The sequence below is a fragment of the Ctenopharyngodon idella genome, chromosome 21 (assembly GCF_019924925.1).
Source record: "Ctenopharyngodon idella isolate HZGC_01 chromosome 21, HZGC01, whole genome shotgun sequence".
Taxonomy (NCBI): Eukaryota; Metazoa; Chordata; class Actinopteri; order Cypriniformes; family Xenocyprididae; genus Ctenopharyngodon; species Ctenopharyngodon idella.
Window position 1 is genome coordinate 12638414 of NC_067240.1, and position 20812 is coordinate 12659225.

The 20812-nt window shown below is 36.8% G+C and overlaps 1 protein-coding gene across 2 annotated transcripts in view; it reads left to right on the forward strand.

The window, feature by feature from the left end:
- The first annotated feature begins 10008 nt into the window (after positions 1-10008).
- Positions 10009-20812, forward strand: part of si:dkey-247m21.3 (5-hydroxytryptamine receptor 4) — a 31759-nt gene continuing 20955 nt past the window's right edge. The window contains exons 1-4 of one of the 2 annotated variants that reach the window (XM_051877777.1): positions 10009-14426; positions 16982-17170; positions 20179-20273; positions 20360-20491. In XM_051877777.1, the coding sequence (XP_051733737.1) occupies positions 20245-20273; positions 20360-20491 (161 nt within the window). In that variant the 5' untranslated portion in view covers positions 10009-14426; positions 16982-17170; positions 20179-20244. Of the gene's footprint in view, positions 14427-15392; positions 17171-20178; positions 20274-20359; positions 20492-20812 lie in introns of those variants that run through there. The other variant, XM_051877776.1, reaches the window with a different exon arrangement.

Genomic DNA, 20812 nt, shown 5'->3' on the forward strand with positions numbered 1-20812 from the left:
CCCCCCTTCCCAGGGCATCACGGGAGGAAGCTCACCCCCCTCACTCCCAACAAACACTCACACACAAACACACACAAGTACAGATAAGATATAACACAGAATGTTAATGATCCCATGGGAAATAATGCACTATATTAGGGGGAAATGCACATCTGCTAGTTAAACACATGCAAACACTCTAAATGCATCTGAACACACTGTAAACACACACGCACACACGTGCTACACACCCTGACTTCCAGCAACACCGTATGTTATAAATCGGGAATCCCTATTGGCAAAGACACAATCAGGTGACCAGCTACCATGGCAACAACCGCCTGCTGCCTGTCTCTGGGGAGCTTAAAGAGTGTAGGAGACTCATTCCCAGATCCGATGCGCTGTCAAAGATGAGAGAGGACTCCCCACTGAAAACAGCATGAATGAAAGACACATCATCCAAACACTTGCATGACCAACCCAGCATCTGATATAGATCACTTCAGGTGCTCTAAAAAATTTCACTAATTTACTTTGAGTCCATTTGCATAAAATCAAAATTAAATTAGGGCTGTCAATTTAGTGCGATCAATTACAAATAAATAAATGCAAAAATATATATATTTTGACGGCAAAAACTTTAATTATGCCTCCTGACCTGTAGGTATTCCACTATAATTCCACTGTAAGGGATTAGAGAAATTCAAGCTAATACCACACTTAAAAATGACAAGTATGAACAAAACACAGAGGTTTTAAAAATGTGTTTGTTTTTTTTCAAAGCAAAATTACTTTTAACCTGATAAAGCATCTTAAAGGGTTAGTTCACCCAAAAATGAAAATTCTGTCATTAATTACTCACCCTCATGTCGTCCCACATCCGTAAGACCTTCATTCATCTTCAGAACACAAATTAAGATAATTTTGATAAAATCTGATGGCTCAGTGAGGCCTCCATTGCCAGCAAGATAATTAACACTTTCAGATGCCCAGAAAGGTACTAAAGACATATTTAAAACAATTCATGTGACTACAATGGTTTAACCTTAATGTTATCAAGCGACAAGAATACTTTTTGTGCGCCAAAAAAACTAAATAATGACTTTATTCAACAATATCTAGTGATGGGCGATTTCAAAACACTGCTTCATGAAGCTTCAAAGCTTTACGAATCAGTGGTTCAGAGCTTGTATCAAACTACCAAAGTCACGTGATTTCAGTAAACGAGGCTTCATTACTCCATAAGTGTTTCGAAATTTCAATGGTTCACCACTGGGGGGCATGACTTTAGCAGTTTGATACATGCTCCGAACCACTGATTTGAAACAAAAGATTTGTAAAGCTTCGAAGCTTCATGAAGCAGTGTTTTGAAATTGGCCATCACTAGATATTGTTGAATAAAGTTGTTATTTTGTTTTTTGGCGCACAAAAATGATTCTCGTCACTTTATAATATTAAGGTTGAAGCACTGTAGTCATATGAACTGTTTTAAATATGTCTTTAGCAGCTTTCTGGGCATCTGAAATAGTTAGACGGTGCTCATGGAGTGAGATGCTAAAAAACAGTAAGATAACATAACCAGCTATTAAAAAATAACACATGTGGAAAGCTTCGTAAAACGAGGTCCACCTTATGTTAAAAAACAACAAACAAACAAACAAAAAACTTAAAAATATATAAAATAAATAAATATTGTCTGCCACAATAATGGAAATTTTTAAATATCTTCATTTGAGGGCTTTTCTCTGCAAATATTCCTATATGAATTATATTGTGATTAATTAATGTACATATTGTGTAAAATTATTAAAGGGATAGTTCACCCAAAAATGAAAATTTGATAGTTATCTGCTTACCCCCAGGGCATCCAAGATGTAGGTGACTTTGTTTCTTCAGTAGAACACAAATGATGATTTTTAACTCTAACCGTTGCGTTCTGTCAGTCGTATATTGCAATGGGAACTCCATCTATAAGAGTCAAAAAAAACATCCACAGACAAATCCATATTAAACCCTGCGGCTCGTGACGACACATTGATGTTCTAAGACACGAAACGATCGGTTTGTGCGAGAAACCGAACAGTATTTATATCGTTTTTTACCTCTAATACGTCACTATGTCCAACTGCCTTGAGCACACGCACGGCATCCGGTGTGTGAGGTCTGAATGCACTCTGATGCCGGAAGTGATCGCTCGCACTCATTGACATATACACGCGAGAGATCACTTCCGGCATCAGAGCACATTTTTAGACCTCACCAACCGGATGCTCAAGGCAGTTGGACATAGTGGTGTTTTAGAGGAAAAAATATATATATATAAATATTGTTCGGGTGTGCCTTGGGTGTAAGCAGATAAACATCAAATTTTCATTTTCATTACCCCTTTAAATAATTACATTATTAAATCAATGGACAGGCCTAGTCCTACACAAATTAAGACCATTGACAAAAAATTTTTTTATCTTTTTTATGGTAAAACAATATTACTCCTATAGCCTTTAACTCACTTCTGTACATTGTACATAAAATGACGACATCATTTCATGTGTGCTATAAATGAAACCGCCGTGTTCTAAAGTGCATTAACTGTTAACGCAGCCTTGCAACTCGGGATAGATCTGAACAGATCTGTAAAAGCCGCTCTCCATTATGGGAGAGGAGAGTCTGTCAATCAAGGGCTGAGGAAAGTAATTCATGAGGGTATGACTCAGACAGTTTCTAATAAAAGATCCACCTGAATCAGTAAAGCCACTTTTCTGAAACTAAAATCCCAAAGTTGCATTTCAAAGCAATCAGAACTTCAGAGTTTGATGGGAGATTTAAAGCAGGTGTCCTTAAACCAGGCCTACTTTTGGTAATTGCTTGTCAAGTGACATAGGATGTTCAACACGACAGACTTTCAGGCTGACCGGAGAGAACAGCAGAAAGCTTTTTAGAGAGTGTTAAATGAGTGTAAATAGCGTGGAAGTCTATATCACAACGCAGCATATAACAGATAACATCTGCTCCAGAGCTGAAAAGGGACAAACAAATTAGTCTTCCTCAGGTGGCTTAATTAATTTCACTGACATATAGACTAAAAGTAAATCTTCCACATGTGAAGGGTAAACATTCTTGAAAGTAATATTTCATTCATTAATTTTGCCAATGTTTCTGACAATACATGATATGATGATTCATTCTTGCAATTTACAATAATGAACATGGCATTAGCGATGCGCACTTATTTAATCAAACATCTGCTATCGCTGCAGTCCAAATGCAATTTGTGTCTCAGACACACACAGGTAAGAAAAAAAGTGATGTCCAGTAGGGTGAGTCACCATCCTCAGTATGATTTAAAGCCCATGTTCTTGTGTCACGTGAGCCTCCACCATCTCTCTCCGCAGAGCTCATAATCTAACAGTGTTAGCAAGAGGCACGTAAATGACAGAGTGAATCATCCAATATTTGGATTTTATTATCAAACTATACAGTTGACACAGTGCTGCTCACTTTAAGGAGGATGGTGCATGAACATCACTTCCTGTTTTCCTTGTTCCACGGCTCGCTATCACCATAGCAACCATGTGCTCTTGCTCAAACCTTCAAAATCAAGGTCATATTGAGGTTTCTAGACCAGCTACTGATAAGATTTATGGTAATGAAAACACACTGGTCTACTGGTCATTACACTTGTTTCAGAAAACAACATTTCATGATGCACACCAGGTATCAGTACCTTGTGACACCCATATTTGGCATCTATCCATGACTAATACCAGATGACCAGGGTAAGAGAGCTAGAGATATACCGAATGAACAAGTCTGTTATGAAACGCATTATCTTCTGTGGTTGGTAAAAACCTGTGCCTCATCCTGGAAGTACTCAGCCACTCTAAATGCAACACATCTCAAAAAGCTTCAAACCACTTATGGCTTTTATCGCAGAGGCAGTACCTGAGGGACCCAAGACTTAACTGCTCTGTTCAGATGCTTCCGGAAGTTTAAAAGCAACACATTTCCTGCCTTAAGTGGCCTTTTCTCTGAAGATCTGCTGTGTAGCCTGTAGGGTTATGCGCCAATTTGGCATGCCTTTAAAATTCCGGTTCTGTTTCTAAATTTAAACAGAATTAAGGGAACAGAATTATTTAAAGGTAATGGTTATAATAATAATTCTTCAGTGTGAATTATGCATCAACATACTCGTAACATATGAATGATTTCCAGGAACATTACAGGATATTCATATTTATCAATGTTTGAAATTCCACCAATATATACAACTTAAATATGTAGATAAAAATGTATACACCACCATTCACAAGGGGTCAGTAAGACTTAAAGTAAGATACAAGGGGTTAACTATGACTTTTAACTACGAAATTGCTTATTAATGGTTAGTAAGGTAGTTGTTGTAGTGTTTAAGTTTAGGTAAGGGGTAGGATTTAGGGATGTAGAATATGGCCATGCAGAATAAGGCATTAATATGTGCTTTATAAGTACTAATAAGCAGCTAATATGCAAGCTAATAAGCAAATAGTTAAATGCCCCTTTCACAAGATGTAATATAAGTCTCTGATGTCCCCAGAATGTGTCTGTGAAGTTTCAGCTCAAAATACCCCACAGACCATTTATTATAGCTTGTCAAATTTGCCCCTATTTGGGTGTGAGCAAAAACACGCCATTTTTGTGTGTCCCTTTAAATGCAAATGAGCTGCTGCTCCCTGCCCGCTTTCAAAAAGAGGGCGGAGCTTTAACAGCTTGCTCAACAACAACAAAGCTGGAGAATCTCACGCAGCCAAAATGACGATTGTCAGTAACTGTGTTCAATCTTACATTGTCCAAACCAGAGTCGGTCACTGATGGAGAGACTCAGGAAGAAGTTACAACTTTTAGAATGCATCTGGACGTTTCTGAATGATTAGTGGATAAATTTATGTAGTTGCTGTGGAGTTGATTCAACTCATCGACTAGCATGTGTCGTCATGTTAATCTTTTGTGCAAATCTAGTGTTGAATTGACCCTCGTTTGTGAAGCAGTCCGGCGTAAAATGACAGCATGGTAACAACACTCTATACAACAACTCTTCCTCTTCTCTAAAGCAGCCCAACATGGCCTCACCCCCTTTGTTGTGTTATCGGGGGCAGGGTTTATGTAAATTTTAGAATTAGTGATGTCAGAAATTAGTGATGTCAGAAAATATCTCCCTTTGCATTGAACTTTGAGCGTCATAACTTTGCAGATGTTGTTTATGCTCTAACAGCAACACAATAAATAAAAGTAAGAATTGTTCCCCATACTAAAGTGTAATCAAGAATTCTATTTCAATTATGTTCGTTTAAACTTTCTGTACATCAAAGAATCCCGAAAATCCTAAAAAATGTATCACTGTTTTCACAAAAATATTGAGAAGCACGTTTTTTTTAACATTGATAATAATAAGAAATGTTTCTTGAGCAGCAAATCAGCGTATTAGAATGATTTCTGAAGGATCATGTGACACAGAGACTGGAGTAATGATGCTGAAAATTCAGCTTTGCCATAATAGTAATAAATTACATTTAGAATATATTCAAACAGAAAGCAGTTATTTTAACTGTAATAATATTTCAATTTCAATCATTTCAATAATATTAATATTGTATATTCCAACTTTAAAAAATATTTTAAAAAATCTTAATTATTCCAGAATTTTGATCGGTAAAGTAATTTCAATTTATGTATTTAAATAATTTATATCATATGTATTTAAACAGCCAATTAAATATAAAAACTATCCCTCTCTTCTTTCTCTTTATCAGCAGACGGATATGAGTTTATTCACCCATGGGGCTGTTCTTTCTTTCTCCTAACTGAACTGTGGTCTCTGATCTGTCATTGCCAACAGCCGGATGAATCTGTCACAGCTCATGTCGCTGAAAAGGGGACTGCCTTCCCGCTCATCATGACCTCCACACACTGTCCCAGCATGCCCTGCAGCACCTGACTGCATCTATGTGCGTTCACAGACACAACATGCATTGTAACTCTGAGGAGGGAACCACATTTCTTTTTGACAAGCGATCCTCTCCTTTAAGGCAATGTTAAATCAAAAATGAAAATTGTGTTATTTACTCACCACTCATTTACAGTTGTCAAACTTGAGTATCTCTTCCATGCGAGGAAAGTGGACGAGGAACAGAAAATGTCAAGCTCCAAAAAGGACAAAAAAAAAAAAAAAAAAATTTATATATATATATATATATATATTATAAATAGTCCATATGATTTGTATACTATAAAGGTCATTCAGGTTTATATGGGTGAGCAAATGATGTCAAAATATTAATTTATTTGTGAACTATCCCTTTAAAAGCATACAAGGTATCAGTCACTGTAAATAGATTGTTTGGCTCTTGGGATAAACTGCAGTAAATGTCATCATGTAGGCTACTACTATATGGATCATTATAACATTACAGACCCATTTTCTCTCTTTCTGGCTGAATGGATAGATGGATGGAGGTGCTACCACTGGCTGTTCTGGTCAGCGTCACACAGTTATTTTCATCTCCATGTAGACACCAGCCTTTAGCCCAACTACACACTGTCACTAAATATGAGGCCATGCCAACCATGATTAGAGTTAGAGACTTGAGACAACACGTCAGATGCTGATGAGGTCAGCACTAGAGTGTGAATAGACAGGCAGAAAGTCCAGAAGAACGATGACGTGTCATTCGTCACCTCCTCATGCCTCAGGGAACCCATGTCACCCTAGTGTCCTCAAACAAGCCCCTGGCAGCGTCTGCTATGGGACCCCTTAACTGTCACACAGCCGATACACAGAGACACAGTTGCTGATTTGTACCAAGGGGGACAAGGCTGACTCAGAGGTGGGTTTTTTTTTTTTTTTTGGGTCATGTCACATGTTCATATCCTCAATTATACGGCATTTGAGTCCTTCTTCAATTGAAGTGGCAAACGAGGCTTTGTAAAATGCTTAAAAAACGGAATAGTCTTTTCTTCCGTAACCCAGTTAAATGGCTTCCCGAACAAATAAAAATGTAGGGCGGGACTTGATTTTGTCCAGTGGGAATTGATAGGATTGTTGTGCTTTGCTATTGGTGTGATTTCATGTGAGTGACAGGTTGCCCTGCCTTTGTACCAATATATATATGAGAAGAGAAGAGAAGTTATCTATTTAAAATTTGTTTAGTCCAATAACTAACTTATGCCTGTGGTGTTACCACTATTTTAGGGGAGAGAGAGGGAGATTGTGACACATGTAATTTAGCAAATGTTATGAAAATGAATAAGAAAGAAAGAAGTCATCAGATCAACCATCACCTGCAATGACCTTTACACAGAGGAAGTAGGAAATCCAAATAAAATTTCCCCTTCTCTTAAAGGGGTGACATCTAGTGTTGTACAACCCGAATTCCGGAAATGTTGGGATATTTTTTTTTAAATTTGAATAAAATGAAAACTAAAAGACTTTCAAATCACATGAGCCAATATTTTATTCACAATAGAACATAGATAACATAACAAATGTTTAAACAGAGAAATTTTACACTTTTATGCACATAAATGAGCTCATTTCAAATTTGATGCCTGCTACAGGTCTCAAAAAAGTTGGCACGGGGGCAACAAATGGCTGAAAAAGCAAGAAATTTAGAAAAGATTCAGCTGGGAGAACATCTAGTAACTAATTAAGTTAATTGATTTCAGGTATGTAACATTATAAGCTATAAAAGGGATATCTTAGAGAGGCAGAGTCCCTAAGAAGTAAAGATGGGCAGAGGCTCTCCAATCTGTGAAAGAGTGCGTAAAAAGATTGTGGGATACTTTAAAAACAATGTTCCTCAATGTCAAATTGCAAAGCCTTTGCAAATCTCATCACCTACAGTGCATAACATCATCAAAAGATTCAGAGAAACTGGAGAAATCTCTGTGCATAAGGGACAGGGCTGAAGACCTTTATTGGATGCCCATGGTCTTCATTACTTCATTTAGTAATGTCAATGACATTACTAAATGGGCCCAGGAATACTTCCAGAAACCACTGTCGGTAAACACAGTCCACCGTGCCATCTGCAGATGCCAACTAAAGCTCTGTCATGCAAAAAATAAAAAAAAAAAAGTTAATACAATGAAGGCGATTGGTATAATCAATAGAAACTTAAAATATTATGTTATCTATATATATATATATATATATATATATTATGTTAACCACATTAATTATTGAAGTTTATTGAAGTGTCCGTACTGTATGTTTGTGCGTTGAGTGGGAGAGGAAGTATAGAGTTTTTAGTCTGTGTTTGGGAAACCTATTTGGAAACAAGCATTATTTTAGCAGTTTCGTTTAGTGAGTGCATAAATGACAAGGCTTTCACTTAGAATGACACCAAAATTGGCCATTCAGTGAATTCAAGAACTCTTTATTCGTTAGTTACTTGAAAAACTGTCATCAGAATATGAATAAAACAATGGATGAGCTGATGCACATAATGAACTGACTTCCCACGTGAATAGCACTGAATGGAACCTTGTGGTACGTAACACTGTCTTAAGACTCGCACTATAATTACCCTGTGTGATCTCCAGTGAATTACATTTCCTGAGTAATGACACAATGAAAGCACTTAAACAGATCACAAGTACACGTCATCACACTAAACTGGTAATCTGAATTTTCTCAATGCAAAAATATTTCTTTTATTGTACTTGGAGCCTTGAGACATCAATTGTCAAGTTACAAAAGCAGAGTGAACTAAGAGGTAAGTCGTGTTTGTGCCATGGCATCGTCTCGCTGAGAGGTCTGAGGGGGCTGGCACATTATGTTTTTAAAATTGACTGTGAGAGCAGACAGGCTGCAGAACGAGGGGTCAACGGGGTCAAGGAGGGTAGGAAAAATAACTGATAGGAAATAAGTGAAAAACACTGGACTGGAGGTGGGACTGCAGGTTTAGGGGTGTGGGAGGAAACCATCTGGGTAGGAAACTGAACTAGAAATTCAGAAAATTAGAAAAGAGGTGATCCATGTACAATCTACAGGCAATAAGGGACTTTATAAAAATTAAAGTAATTGATTTAATTAAAAGATTACTTATTTACTAAAGTTATACTACAACCCGAATTTCAGAAAAGTTGGGACGTTTTTTAAATTTGAATAAAATGAAAACTAAAAGACTTTCAAATCACATGAGCCAATATTTTATTCACAATAGAACATAGATAACATAAATGTTTAAATGGAGAAATTTTACAATTTTATGCACAAAATGAGCTCATTTCAATTTTGATGCCTGCTACAGGTTTCAAAAAAGTTGGGACGGGGACATGTTTACCATGGTGTAGCATCTCCTCTTCTTTTGAAGTTTGAAGACGTCTGGGCATCGAGATAATGAGTTTCTGAAGTTTTGGTGTTTACCTACAGTGGTTTCTGGAAGTATTCCTGGGCCCATTTAGTAATGTCAGTGACACAATCATGCCAATGAGTGAGGGAGTGTCATCTGAGGGCCCGAAGACCACGGGCATCCAATAAAGGTCTTCAGCCCTGTCCCTTATGCACAGAGATTTCTCCTGTTAATCTGAATCCTTTGATGATGTTATGCACTGTAGATGATGAGATTTGCAAAGCCTTTGCAATTTGACATTGAGGAACATTGTTTTTAAAGTATTCCACAATCCCTTTACGCACTCTTTCACAGCTCTTCCAATCTTTACTTCTGAGAGACTCTGCCTCTCTAAGACATCCCTTTTATAGCTAATCATGTTACAGAACTGATATCAATTAACTTAGTTGCTAGATGTTCTCCCAGCTGAATCTTTTCAAAATTTCTTGCTTTTTCAGCCATTTGTTGCCCCCGTGCCAACTTTTTGGAGACCTGTAGCAGGCATCAAATTTGAAATGAGCTCATTTTGTGCATAAAAGTGTAAAATTTCTCTGTTTAAACATTTGTTATGTTATGTTCTATTGTGAATAAAATATTGGCTCATGTGATTTGAAAGTCTTTTAGTTTTCATTTTATTCAAATTTAAAAAACAATTATTAGAAAGAACTATAATGACATAATAATAATATAAGACCTAAGAGGTTATATATCATTTAGATATGTGATATGATGTATATCATCCACTGAGAACTACAGAAATCATGAACGACCAATGAATATCAACGTGATCAATTGCAGTAAATTATTTGCATTTGTTCTGAAAATAACTCATTTGAATTTGTCCTAGACATTGTTTCTTCTATGAAAAGGTATAACACAGGATGTGGCACCTGGTTTTGATATCAAGAATAGCTGAAGCTTCTTTAAAAACTTCTGGTAAAGCTGAAGAGCACTCTGTATGTGCAGAATCACAGCAAGAGCATGAAAGGTCATGGATTTAGATTCATATTTCTTTGAATATGGATCTTAATATTTCACTTTTACAGGCAAGGATATTCAAAATGACAACTGGGACGCACATATGGAGGCATTTTCAAAAAGTGTAAAAACATTTGTAATTCTTTTTAACAAGGCCAGCTATGCAATTATTAGGTCATTAAATCCAATTAACATAATGAATTGCGAATGAATCGTCTAGAGCTTGCATGTAGTTTCATTACAGTACCCAGTTTATGAAACACCTTTGTCTATTAATGCTAATTAATTATGAATGCACTTTAATTAGTATTAATAATTAAACACAAAACCATTCTAACAGTTTTAAAATTCAGCATAAACATCTGTAATGTAAAGACAGAGCCATTACGTCTAAACAGAGCACCCAGCGGGACAATTACACTCTTGACTCAGTGTTTGTCAGAGCATTAACCCTGTCTGGGTGGCACTAATGTGTCATTAAGTGGCTGCTGCATCCTGTTTACCAACAGTAGACGTCTTGTCACACACTGAGCAAACTGTAAAAAAAAAAAAAAAAAAAAAAAAGCCTGCCACCTGTAAGCCACTAAGAACTACTTCTACGCATTGGTTTCACATTCTTTATCTCAAACACACAGGTGTGAATACTAATGACTCAATGATGGTGTTGAACTGTGGTCTCTGTTTGAACATATAGAGAGTGAGTTGTTTTAAAGTAGGAAACAGCTTAATCCTCCCTGAGAATGAAGCAGGTGTTGATGTTTTATGTATAACCCTATTAGGACAGCATATGAGACAGACTTGGCTCATGGCCTAACAATCTGACAAACATAAATAATCAAAAGCAGCCTGAAGTCTGGGAGTGCAGGCATTTGTTCTGTTCCAAAACCAAGTGAAGAATTTCTTTCTACTGTAGAAGACAAACTCTACTGAAATCAATCTGCTGTATGAAGTGATACTTGTGGTTCATGTGGAACTGCATCATGCTCATGAATGTTCCAGATCAGTTCCATAATGGTTTTAGTTGCTATGTTTGTTAGCAGTTTGTGCAAGACAGTGGCTACAAAATTCATTCAGGTCTGTGTGTAATTTACCTATTCAAACATATTCATAACATGATATAGTTCACCAAAATAAATACTGAAAAAGTGTGGGGTTGTAAGAAAGAAGTATCTTATGCTCACAGATATTTTATCATTATGACCACCTTCCTAATATTGTGTTGGTCACCCTTTTGCTGTCAAAACAGCCCTGGCCCGGTTTCCCCAAGGTTTCCCAGCAGAACATTTCCCAAAGCATCACACTGCCTCCACCGGCTTACCTTCGTCCCATAGTGCATCCTGATCCCATGTGTTCCCCAGGTAAGCGACGCACACGCACCCAGCCATCCACGTGATGTAAAAGAAAACATGATTCATCAGACCAGGCCACCTTCTTCCATTGCTCCGTGGTCCAGTTCTGATGCTCACGTTCCCACTGTTGGTGCTTTCGGCGGTGGACAGGGGTCAGCATGGGCACCCTGACTGGTCTGCGGCTATGCAGCCCCATACGCAACAAACTGCGATGCACTGTGTATTTTGACACCTTTCTTTCAGAACCAGCATTAACTTCTTGGGGTAATTTGAGCTAAAGTAGCTCGTCTGTTGGATCGGACCACACGGGCCAGCCTTCACTCCCCACGTGCATCAATGAGCCTTGGCCACCCATGACCCTGTCGCCGGTCCACCACTGTTCCTTCCTTGGACCACTTTTGATAGATACTGACCACTGTAGCCTGGAAACACCCCACAAGAGCTGCAGTTTTGGAGATGCTCTGTCCTAGTCGTCTAGCCATCACAATTTGGCCCTTGTCAAACTCACTCAAATCCTTACGCTTGCCCATTTTTCCTGCTTCTAATACATCAACTTTGAGGACAAAATGTTCACTTGCTGCCTAATATATCCAACCCACTAACAGGTGCCATGATGAAGAGATAACCAGGGTTATTCACTTCACCTGTCAGTGGTCATAATGTTATGCCTGATCGGTGTATTTTAAAATTTAATTTAGGGGCCATTTACACAACACCGTTTTCGACTAAAAACCAAAAACTTTTTATGCGTTTTGGAAATGCCATTGTCGTCATTTACACGACAATGGCATTTCTGTGGCCTGAAAATGCAAACTTTTAAAAACGGATTTCAAAGTGCAAGTTTTTGAAAACGGTCTCCGTGTAAACAAAAACGCGAATTTGTGAAAACGATGACGTCACGCACATGCGCATTACATGTACAGTCTATAGTGTTTCATCGCCATCTAATGGCCGGACAGCAGAATACAGCGTTTTTAGTCATTTTCATGGATTTGTATGTATGGGGATCGTTTTGACAATGGTATCGTCTGTACGCGGAAAACTCAAAGGAAAAACTTCTCCGTTTTAAACATATCGTTGTCGTGTAAACGTACCCTCAATCCTGTAATGCAAAGCTGAATTTTCAGCAGCCATTACTACTCCAGTCGTCAGTGTCACGTGATCGTTCAGAAATCATTTGGTGCTTGAGAAACATTTCATATTATTATCAACTTGAAAACAGTTGTGCTGCTTCAGGATTCTTTGATGAATAGAAAGTTCAAAAGATAAGCATTTATTTGAAATAAAATTTTTGTAACATTATAAATTACTTCACTGTTACTTTTGATTAATGTGTTCTTGTATTCATTTCTTTAAAAAATGAATTACTAAAACAAAAACACATTTTTAACAGCAATGGATAGATCAAAATGTGAAAGTTTCTTTAAGTAATGTCTGAACAACTCTATGTAAATTTGTATAGCTTTCACTATATTGTCCCAAATTAAATATATTTCAGATCCTCTGAGCAGTTTGAATTTTAACTCTTGTTCCAACTAGATTGATCAGTTCTATGTGATAAATTCCTCCGCAGGTTCAGTGGAAACTTGTTCTGCTCCTTTTCAGAGAACGGCCTGACTCGCTGACCTTACCGAGGTTAATAATATACTCTGGCAGTGTGGACACAGGATGCTGAAAATGCCTGGGCACACACTCTACTCCATTTGCCCGGATTATTCACTCATTTCCAAACAAACTGGGAATTATAAAGCACCTCAAGGTTGTGTGTGCAGGCCTCAAAGTGCAGGTGGTGTGTTTCTTGCTTTACCCCTGCACTCTGGATGTGTGTTTTGATTTATGGCATAGAGGAGGATGTGGCTCCATGACCTCAGCCCCTGACCCCAGGTCGTCTCAATAAAACGGACTGCACATAACAATCAATTTCTAATCATAACCAAAGAGTTAGAGTAAGCTCTGACCTATGCATTATTCAGTTGAGGGACAAGGGCAAGCAATGAAAACCCCTACGCACAAACCATGAATATTTAACACGGATCCCTTCTACCAATCTACAGTGATGCTTCTCTGTAACCACAGTGATTAAACAACATGTAGGAACAAGACACAAAAAAAAAAAAAAAAAAAAAGATTGCGTAGGAGTATATTTATTCTCTTTACCTTCAATCATCACTTACACTTGTGCTGGGAACATGTCTGACTCTCTGTTTCACAACAACTGCTTGAGAGTAAATCAATAACAACAGACTGAACAAGAGTCATGCAAATCATTATTTTCAGCCAGAGAGTCTGTGAGGCACATGTCTGGAAAAAAGCACACGCTGTTCAGTAAACCATTTAAGAAAAACTCCATCCTGCATCTGCCAAACTCATCAACATCATTTATTTTTTCCATGATGAAATCTAGGTTTGATTTAAAAGTAACAACCAACCTAGAAATAAAAGACTTAAAAGTGCAATATGTAATATTTTCTGTCCACTAGAGGCCTATTCAAAGGCGTAGCTTGATGACGCCAAGTTTGAGCACAGAATCTTGGGACATGTGGTCTTCACCTCAACGGCCGGTGAAAAAGAATTGGGATAGGACTCGGGAAGAAATCATGTTCATGGATGCGATTATTAACGTTACTGTAGTATGAAGCAGAGCAGGACCGAGAGTTGTGGGAGCTGAACGAGGCCGCTGGCGCGATTGCGCAACACTTTATTATGCCACAGTCGCCGGCGCCGCTTCCGCTTTTCCGGTCATGAGTATGAGGTAACACAGCTCTGTTTATCATATTAGATACATTTGAGTGTGTTGAAAATGTTATAACGTTACTCCGTGTGTTCGCTCGGTGGCTGCTGTGAGACACTTGTTTGAGACACACTGCAGTAAGCTAGATCGATTTTAGAATATCATATTAAATGCTGGATGGCTTGTGTTGATAAAAGGCATGCAATTAATTTTAAAACGTACTGTATGATGGAGAAAATGCTGTATTACTAAAAATAAAGCTGCATCTGATTATGCTGTGTTAGCTACTTGACAAAATAGTGTTTTTTTCTGAGGCATGGTAAAGCATGGTACTCACAAAAAAATCAAGAAAATTAGATATAAACAATAAGACTAAACGTGTTGAGCTATATAACAATAATTAGTTTTCTGTCTATAAATATATCAAAACAGTTGTTCCCTTGTCTATTAAAACATGCAAATATTAAAGCGTCTTTGGTGTTTCCATGGTTTCTACAAAATAAAACCGGAAACCGAGGGTAACACGGGTATGACACAATTGACAGGTGACTCCTCACACGTCCCGGAGCCTTAGTTTAAATTTTCTCACGATTTACAAATAGTTGCAAACATTTGGGATATTGTAAGTACTCAAGCGAACAAAATATATTACACTGGCCTAGTGGTTTTTGGATATTTTACTGCAAATTCTTACATATTGCACTTTTAAGGCAAACACAGTTGGAGCTTTGTAATGTATTGAAAGTAATATTATTTTATTTTATTTTATTTTTGTTTGTTTAAATTTAGTTTCCAGTAATAACATGTTATAGTTGTATTGACATTAATTTATTTTTTTGTTTTGTTTTGTTTTGTTTTAGTTTAGTTTATTTTAAATTTATTTCCAGTAATAACATGTTATTGTTGTATTGACAATAATTTAATTTAATTTAAATTTGTTTTGCTTTATTTTATTTTATTATTTATTTTTTATTTTATTTATTTTTTATTATTTTTTTTAAATTTAGTTTCCTTTAATAACATGTTATAGTTGCATTGACAATAATATTTTTATTTTATTTTAGTTTAGTTTAGTTTAGTTTAGTAATAACATGTTATAGTTCACAAAAATAAATATAGAAAAACTTTTTACAACACTTTTTGTTCTGCCTACTTCAATATGTTCTACAAATATCTTTTTTTTTTTTTTTTTTCCTGCTACTACAATTAAATTCACTGCTCTGATTTTCTCAGAACAAAAAACAAGCATTTGCTGTAGTATTGAAATCTATTCCGAAGAGTGCAAAGTCACCAGAAACATAGGAGATGTCTAAAATTTCACCATTGTCTGCATGTTTGTGTCTACGGCAGCAAACCACCCAGTTCCTCTCTACTTGCTGTGCACTAAACTTTACAGCTCAGCAGTGTCTGTTAATATTAATAAGCAATTTCATTCATCACATGTGTCTTGATAAACGGCAATGTTTGCAAGTGTCTTTGCCTTGTGTCACTGAATTGAAAGAGATTACATTGTATGGTGCAGCTTCCTTACTCAGTCTCTGTTCTGTCACTTGTTATTAAGCTAAATTCTAATATACAGCATTAGCTGTAAAGGAAGTGGCTTTCCTGTAATGGTAAAGTGGAAGAAGCAGCTCAATCAATGCCAGTAATATCAATAACCCACAGTATATTGTCATGTAAGGTCACTGAATGCAATTTAATTTAGCAGACTGAAGACAAGCAGAAGATGTGTCCACCAATAGAAGATATAAATGAAGGCCAGTCCTTGTTTGCTCATTCATTTCTTACTGGGAAACAAAAACACAACAAATTTTAGTATGTTGTATTTTCCTTTGTTTGGTAAATTACTTATTGTGGGTAATATTAACACGGTCAACACAAGTTTACATAAAAAACCTACTTTGTGTGTGTGTGTGTGTTTTTGTTTTTGTTTTAAATATATAATTCTTTAGTTATATTTATCAGCTTGCCTTTGGCCATCTGCATGGTGCACAATCTAACCACGTTTATGTTTTTGAGTCTGATAGGCCTATGAGAAATAGTTATGAGATTGTATGTTAATAATGTATATATAGATTATATCTCAGGATTTTATTAACCTGACTAATATCTACTATAGAGACACAAATCCAGCAGCACACTATACCTTATTTCCCATTCAGTAAGATCAAAGGCTAAAGGGACTTTGTTAAAATGCAGTATATGTATGGGGCTCTTGCGCCATCTCATGGTTGAAAGAAGTCTCAGACTGAGGAACTTCAATGACTGTGGTCTCCATACAGCAGACAACCATTCCCTAACCAGTTAGTTCGTTATAAGTTATTTTCCACTTACATTTTATAGCCTACTAATAACATCCTATTTTGCTTAATAATACAACTGACGCATGTATGTGAAACTACAACTTTATATGGCAAAGTACATTGTGAATATTGCATATATAATATTAGCAGCTCATTTTTCAAGAAGAAAAACTGAAACATTTGTACTTTGAATGCGCCTTTTATTTTGAATGAGCGCAGTAATGTGATGTGAGACACTGGGTGGCGCTGTTGCTCTGTTGTGGTGTGTTACAGACGCTTGAGCGTTGGACAGGCAGAGACTCGGAGCGCCGGTCACTTACATCAACAGAAGACCTGCAGCTTGCTGCTGCTGTTTGACTGTGACATAGGGCTGAGAAGAGCACTTCAGATCAAACTGATGGAATATGACAGTTTATAGAAACACGTGTGGATTCACAGAGACATGAAACACGGAGCCCCTGGGTGAGTAAAGTTATTTGAATGATGCTGTATTTAAATGCCTCAAGTGTCAAAATGTGCAACAGGTTATTCTAAGCGCCATAAAGTATATGTATTTTAAATATTTCAATGTAATAATAACAGCTATTACTACTACTACCATTATTTCATGTATTTGATAAGATGTGGCTTGTTATTCCCAAATTGTAAAGAATAATGACAAGTTAGACCCCAAATTAGTGCATTTGCACTTTTACAATGGGAATACTGGAGTTCTTAGTTGCAATTAGAGAGAGTTTATTTGTTAACTGATCAGATTTTGTAGAAATTTTCCAAATATCAAATTCAGAGCTGTGATTGAAATAATCATAAATTTGTTGAAGACATCATAATTGATAAAGTGCCACTGATTTTGCACACGGTAGCAGCCAAAGATGTGATTTTTATCTTAGTTTATTCATTGTAATTGTACAGAGAGACCGACCCTGATCAAGACTGAAACCACATTATAGCTTTATTTATTCATTCATTTGTTTTATGATGAGCAAGACTTTGTAAATCCATTTTCAGTCAGTTAAAAATGTGAAGATTGTTATTGTTGTATTGTATTGTATTGTCATCTAACTGGTGAACGTGATTTGACCAAGTGAAACATGTTCCTGGATCAACATCTTTGTTAATCCTGGAACAACATTCCAATCAACCAATCAGATTTGAAGGTCAGGTTTACAGTTTATGTCAAGTTTAGGCTTACAACCAGGGTTATTTGCTTCTACATCTATCATTCCCTCTGATTTTAGGGACAAGTTATGGGTAGGGCCAGGTTTAGGACTAAATTTTCAGACAGGAATGTTGTTCCAGGATCAACAAAATATGTCTTACTTGGCAAAATCACAGTGACCTAACATATGTACATGATCAATGTGTGTTTCAGACCACTACATCTGTGTCACTCCCATATGGGTTTTATGATTGTGTGAAAATGTCACTCTCATAACTTATTAATGAGGCTTATGTTTTTTTGTCACCACAGATTGTATTTTATTCCTTTAAATGCAAATGCCACTCCGTTGTCCTGGTGGCGTGAAATGAAAAAAAGAAGTTGTGTGGGAAGGTGTCAAAATTGGTTATTGAAAGGGGTTTGTCAGTGCATATTCTTTTCATAATGTCAATCAATGTCATGTTGCTTTGTTTTGTGTAAAAGAAACCAATCAAATCAGAACATCTGCGTTTTACTAATAGGTTACAATAACAATAACTTGCCAACTTCATTGATGTAGGTTTAATACAACCATGTTTTAGTTTTATTGTAAATTGTTCAATAATTAAGCATAGGTTGTGATACATCACTTTAGTTTCAAGTGTAACATGTTAATTAGGAATGTTTATTCACAAATCATTTAGATTTTAGCTTTAAGGAAAGAGTTTGAAGTTCATTTATAATTGTACTAACCAGTTTACTTAATGCTTGTATAAAAACAGGAACGTCCCACATTTTATCTGGACAGATCTATATGCTTCAGACAGTTAACCAAGTTTGAAATCCCTTGAGCTGGAGGGAATAGTGGGCTCTTAGATCGAGACAAGATTATTGAAAGTTAGTGACGCGTCACGTGGCATCAGCTTTCGTACTTTAGATCAGCTATCTTTTTGGGTCAATCGAAGAAACAGGTCCCATTCCCAGTTTGATTTTAAGGTTTCATAAGATTTGAAACATTCTATAATGTGTTTAAGAGTCTTTAAATTGTATTGTGATATCTTAAGATAAATTAATGCATTTTGGGACATAATAGCTGTATTGCTGATAACAGGTTTAACAGTTAATTTCAATTTGACAAGCCTTGTGCTCAAGATTATGAAAAGTTGCTTCTTAGAAAGATAATTTAATAATGATATTTTTATAGATGTATCCTTTTCAATTGTCAGTTGCTTACTACACAAAATCATGGTAACAGGGCTGACATTTTATTTGAAAGCCATCGGTTATCGGCTTTCAAATAAAAATAATTATCGGTTATCGGTATCGGCCAAAATTTTCATATCGGTGCATCCCTACAAAGAACACAAAAAGTTTGTTAACGAACACTACGTTTCTCAGGTAAGCGCAAAACGTTTGTGAGAGAATGCAAAAGCGCTGGAATATAATTTTTCCTCCCATCTCATAATCTTTTCCATCACCATGTCCTTTTAGGGGTTCCACAATAATTTCTATGTTGACACGTAAAGTTGCCTTCAGATGTTCATTGTTAAATTTACTGTTTTTTACACATACATATCAGGGACACAAATGACACCTTTTTGTAGAATGACCCTTTTACTTCTCCACAAGCATCATGTGTAAATCAGCTGTCGTCTATGTGTATCTGTTTAAAATAGCCTGTTTTGTTCAGTGTGGTTTATACAGGGGTATAATAATCATGTGGCTCATTTGAAACTCAAACGAAACAACAGAACAGGAAAGAAGCGTCCAAGCTGTCTCTCTAATACCCACTTGAGCCTCCCAGCTGGGCAAATACATCACACGCTTCCAGTGTTTACCCTGTGAGAGCTCTCTCCACTTCTGCATGAGTTATGGCTCAAGCGCCACAGGCACAGGGTGTGATTTGGCCACTGTGGGTATTAACAGTGCGATGATGGAGTGCATGTGCTTTGTGTTAAAGTTTTTTCTTATCTTCATCTTGCCATCAATACTGTGTTTTGAGAATATAATAAGACTTCAATTTTCCAGTTTTTCCTAACCTCTTTTTTTTCATCCACAGCCCCGTCAGTAAAACTGAAGAACCCCTTTATCAACATCAAACCAGAAATGTGTTTTTCAGCATCAAAATATCTATTAAGTCTATAAAGTGCAGGGAAAGTTATATTTAAAGGGTGTCAGAGACTCATCATGGCTCATATTTCCATGTTATATCCCAGAACCCTAATGTGTTGATGGGTTTAGTCTCAATGCTCTCACGTTGAAGCTCATGCTGAAAGAATATGATTGACTTTGAGATGTGAGAGAACCCAAAACAGTTGTGTTTGTCCCACAGGAGAGGGACTGCAGTGTCTTGTGTGAACCAAACTCTATCTGACCACTTCCTTACAGATGACCAGTGATGGCCACAGCATCAGACTCAGCGGACGAGTAAGAACCACCTCAAATATTGTTACTACATAGGTTAGTGCTTATCTTATATTCATGTGTAATTATCTGCATATTTTTATGTACAGCGCAGTGGATCCAGTCGTGTCTAAACACACTTCGAGGATAACACTGTCTATTGTCCTGGTGACCATCATTATATTGACTGCGCTTGGTAATTTGCTTGTGATGGTGGCTCTCTGTAAAGACAGACAGCTAAGGTAAAGGTGCTTCATATTTACATTTAAATTTACTGTGTCAGCATACTTTTTTGATGGTAAAAAATAAAGCTTAAAGGGTTAGTTCACCCAAAAATGAAAATAATGTAATTTATTACTCACCCTCATGTCGTTCCACACCCGTAAGACCTTCGTTCATCTTTGGAACGCAAATTAAGATATTTTTGTTGAAATCCGAAGGCTCAGTGAGGCCTGCATAGCCAGCAATGACACTTCCTCTCTCAAGATCCATAGATGTACTAAAAACATATTTAAATCAGTTCATGTGAGTACAGTGGTTCAATATTAATATTATAAAGCGAC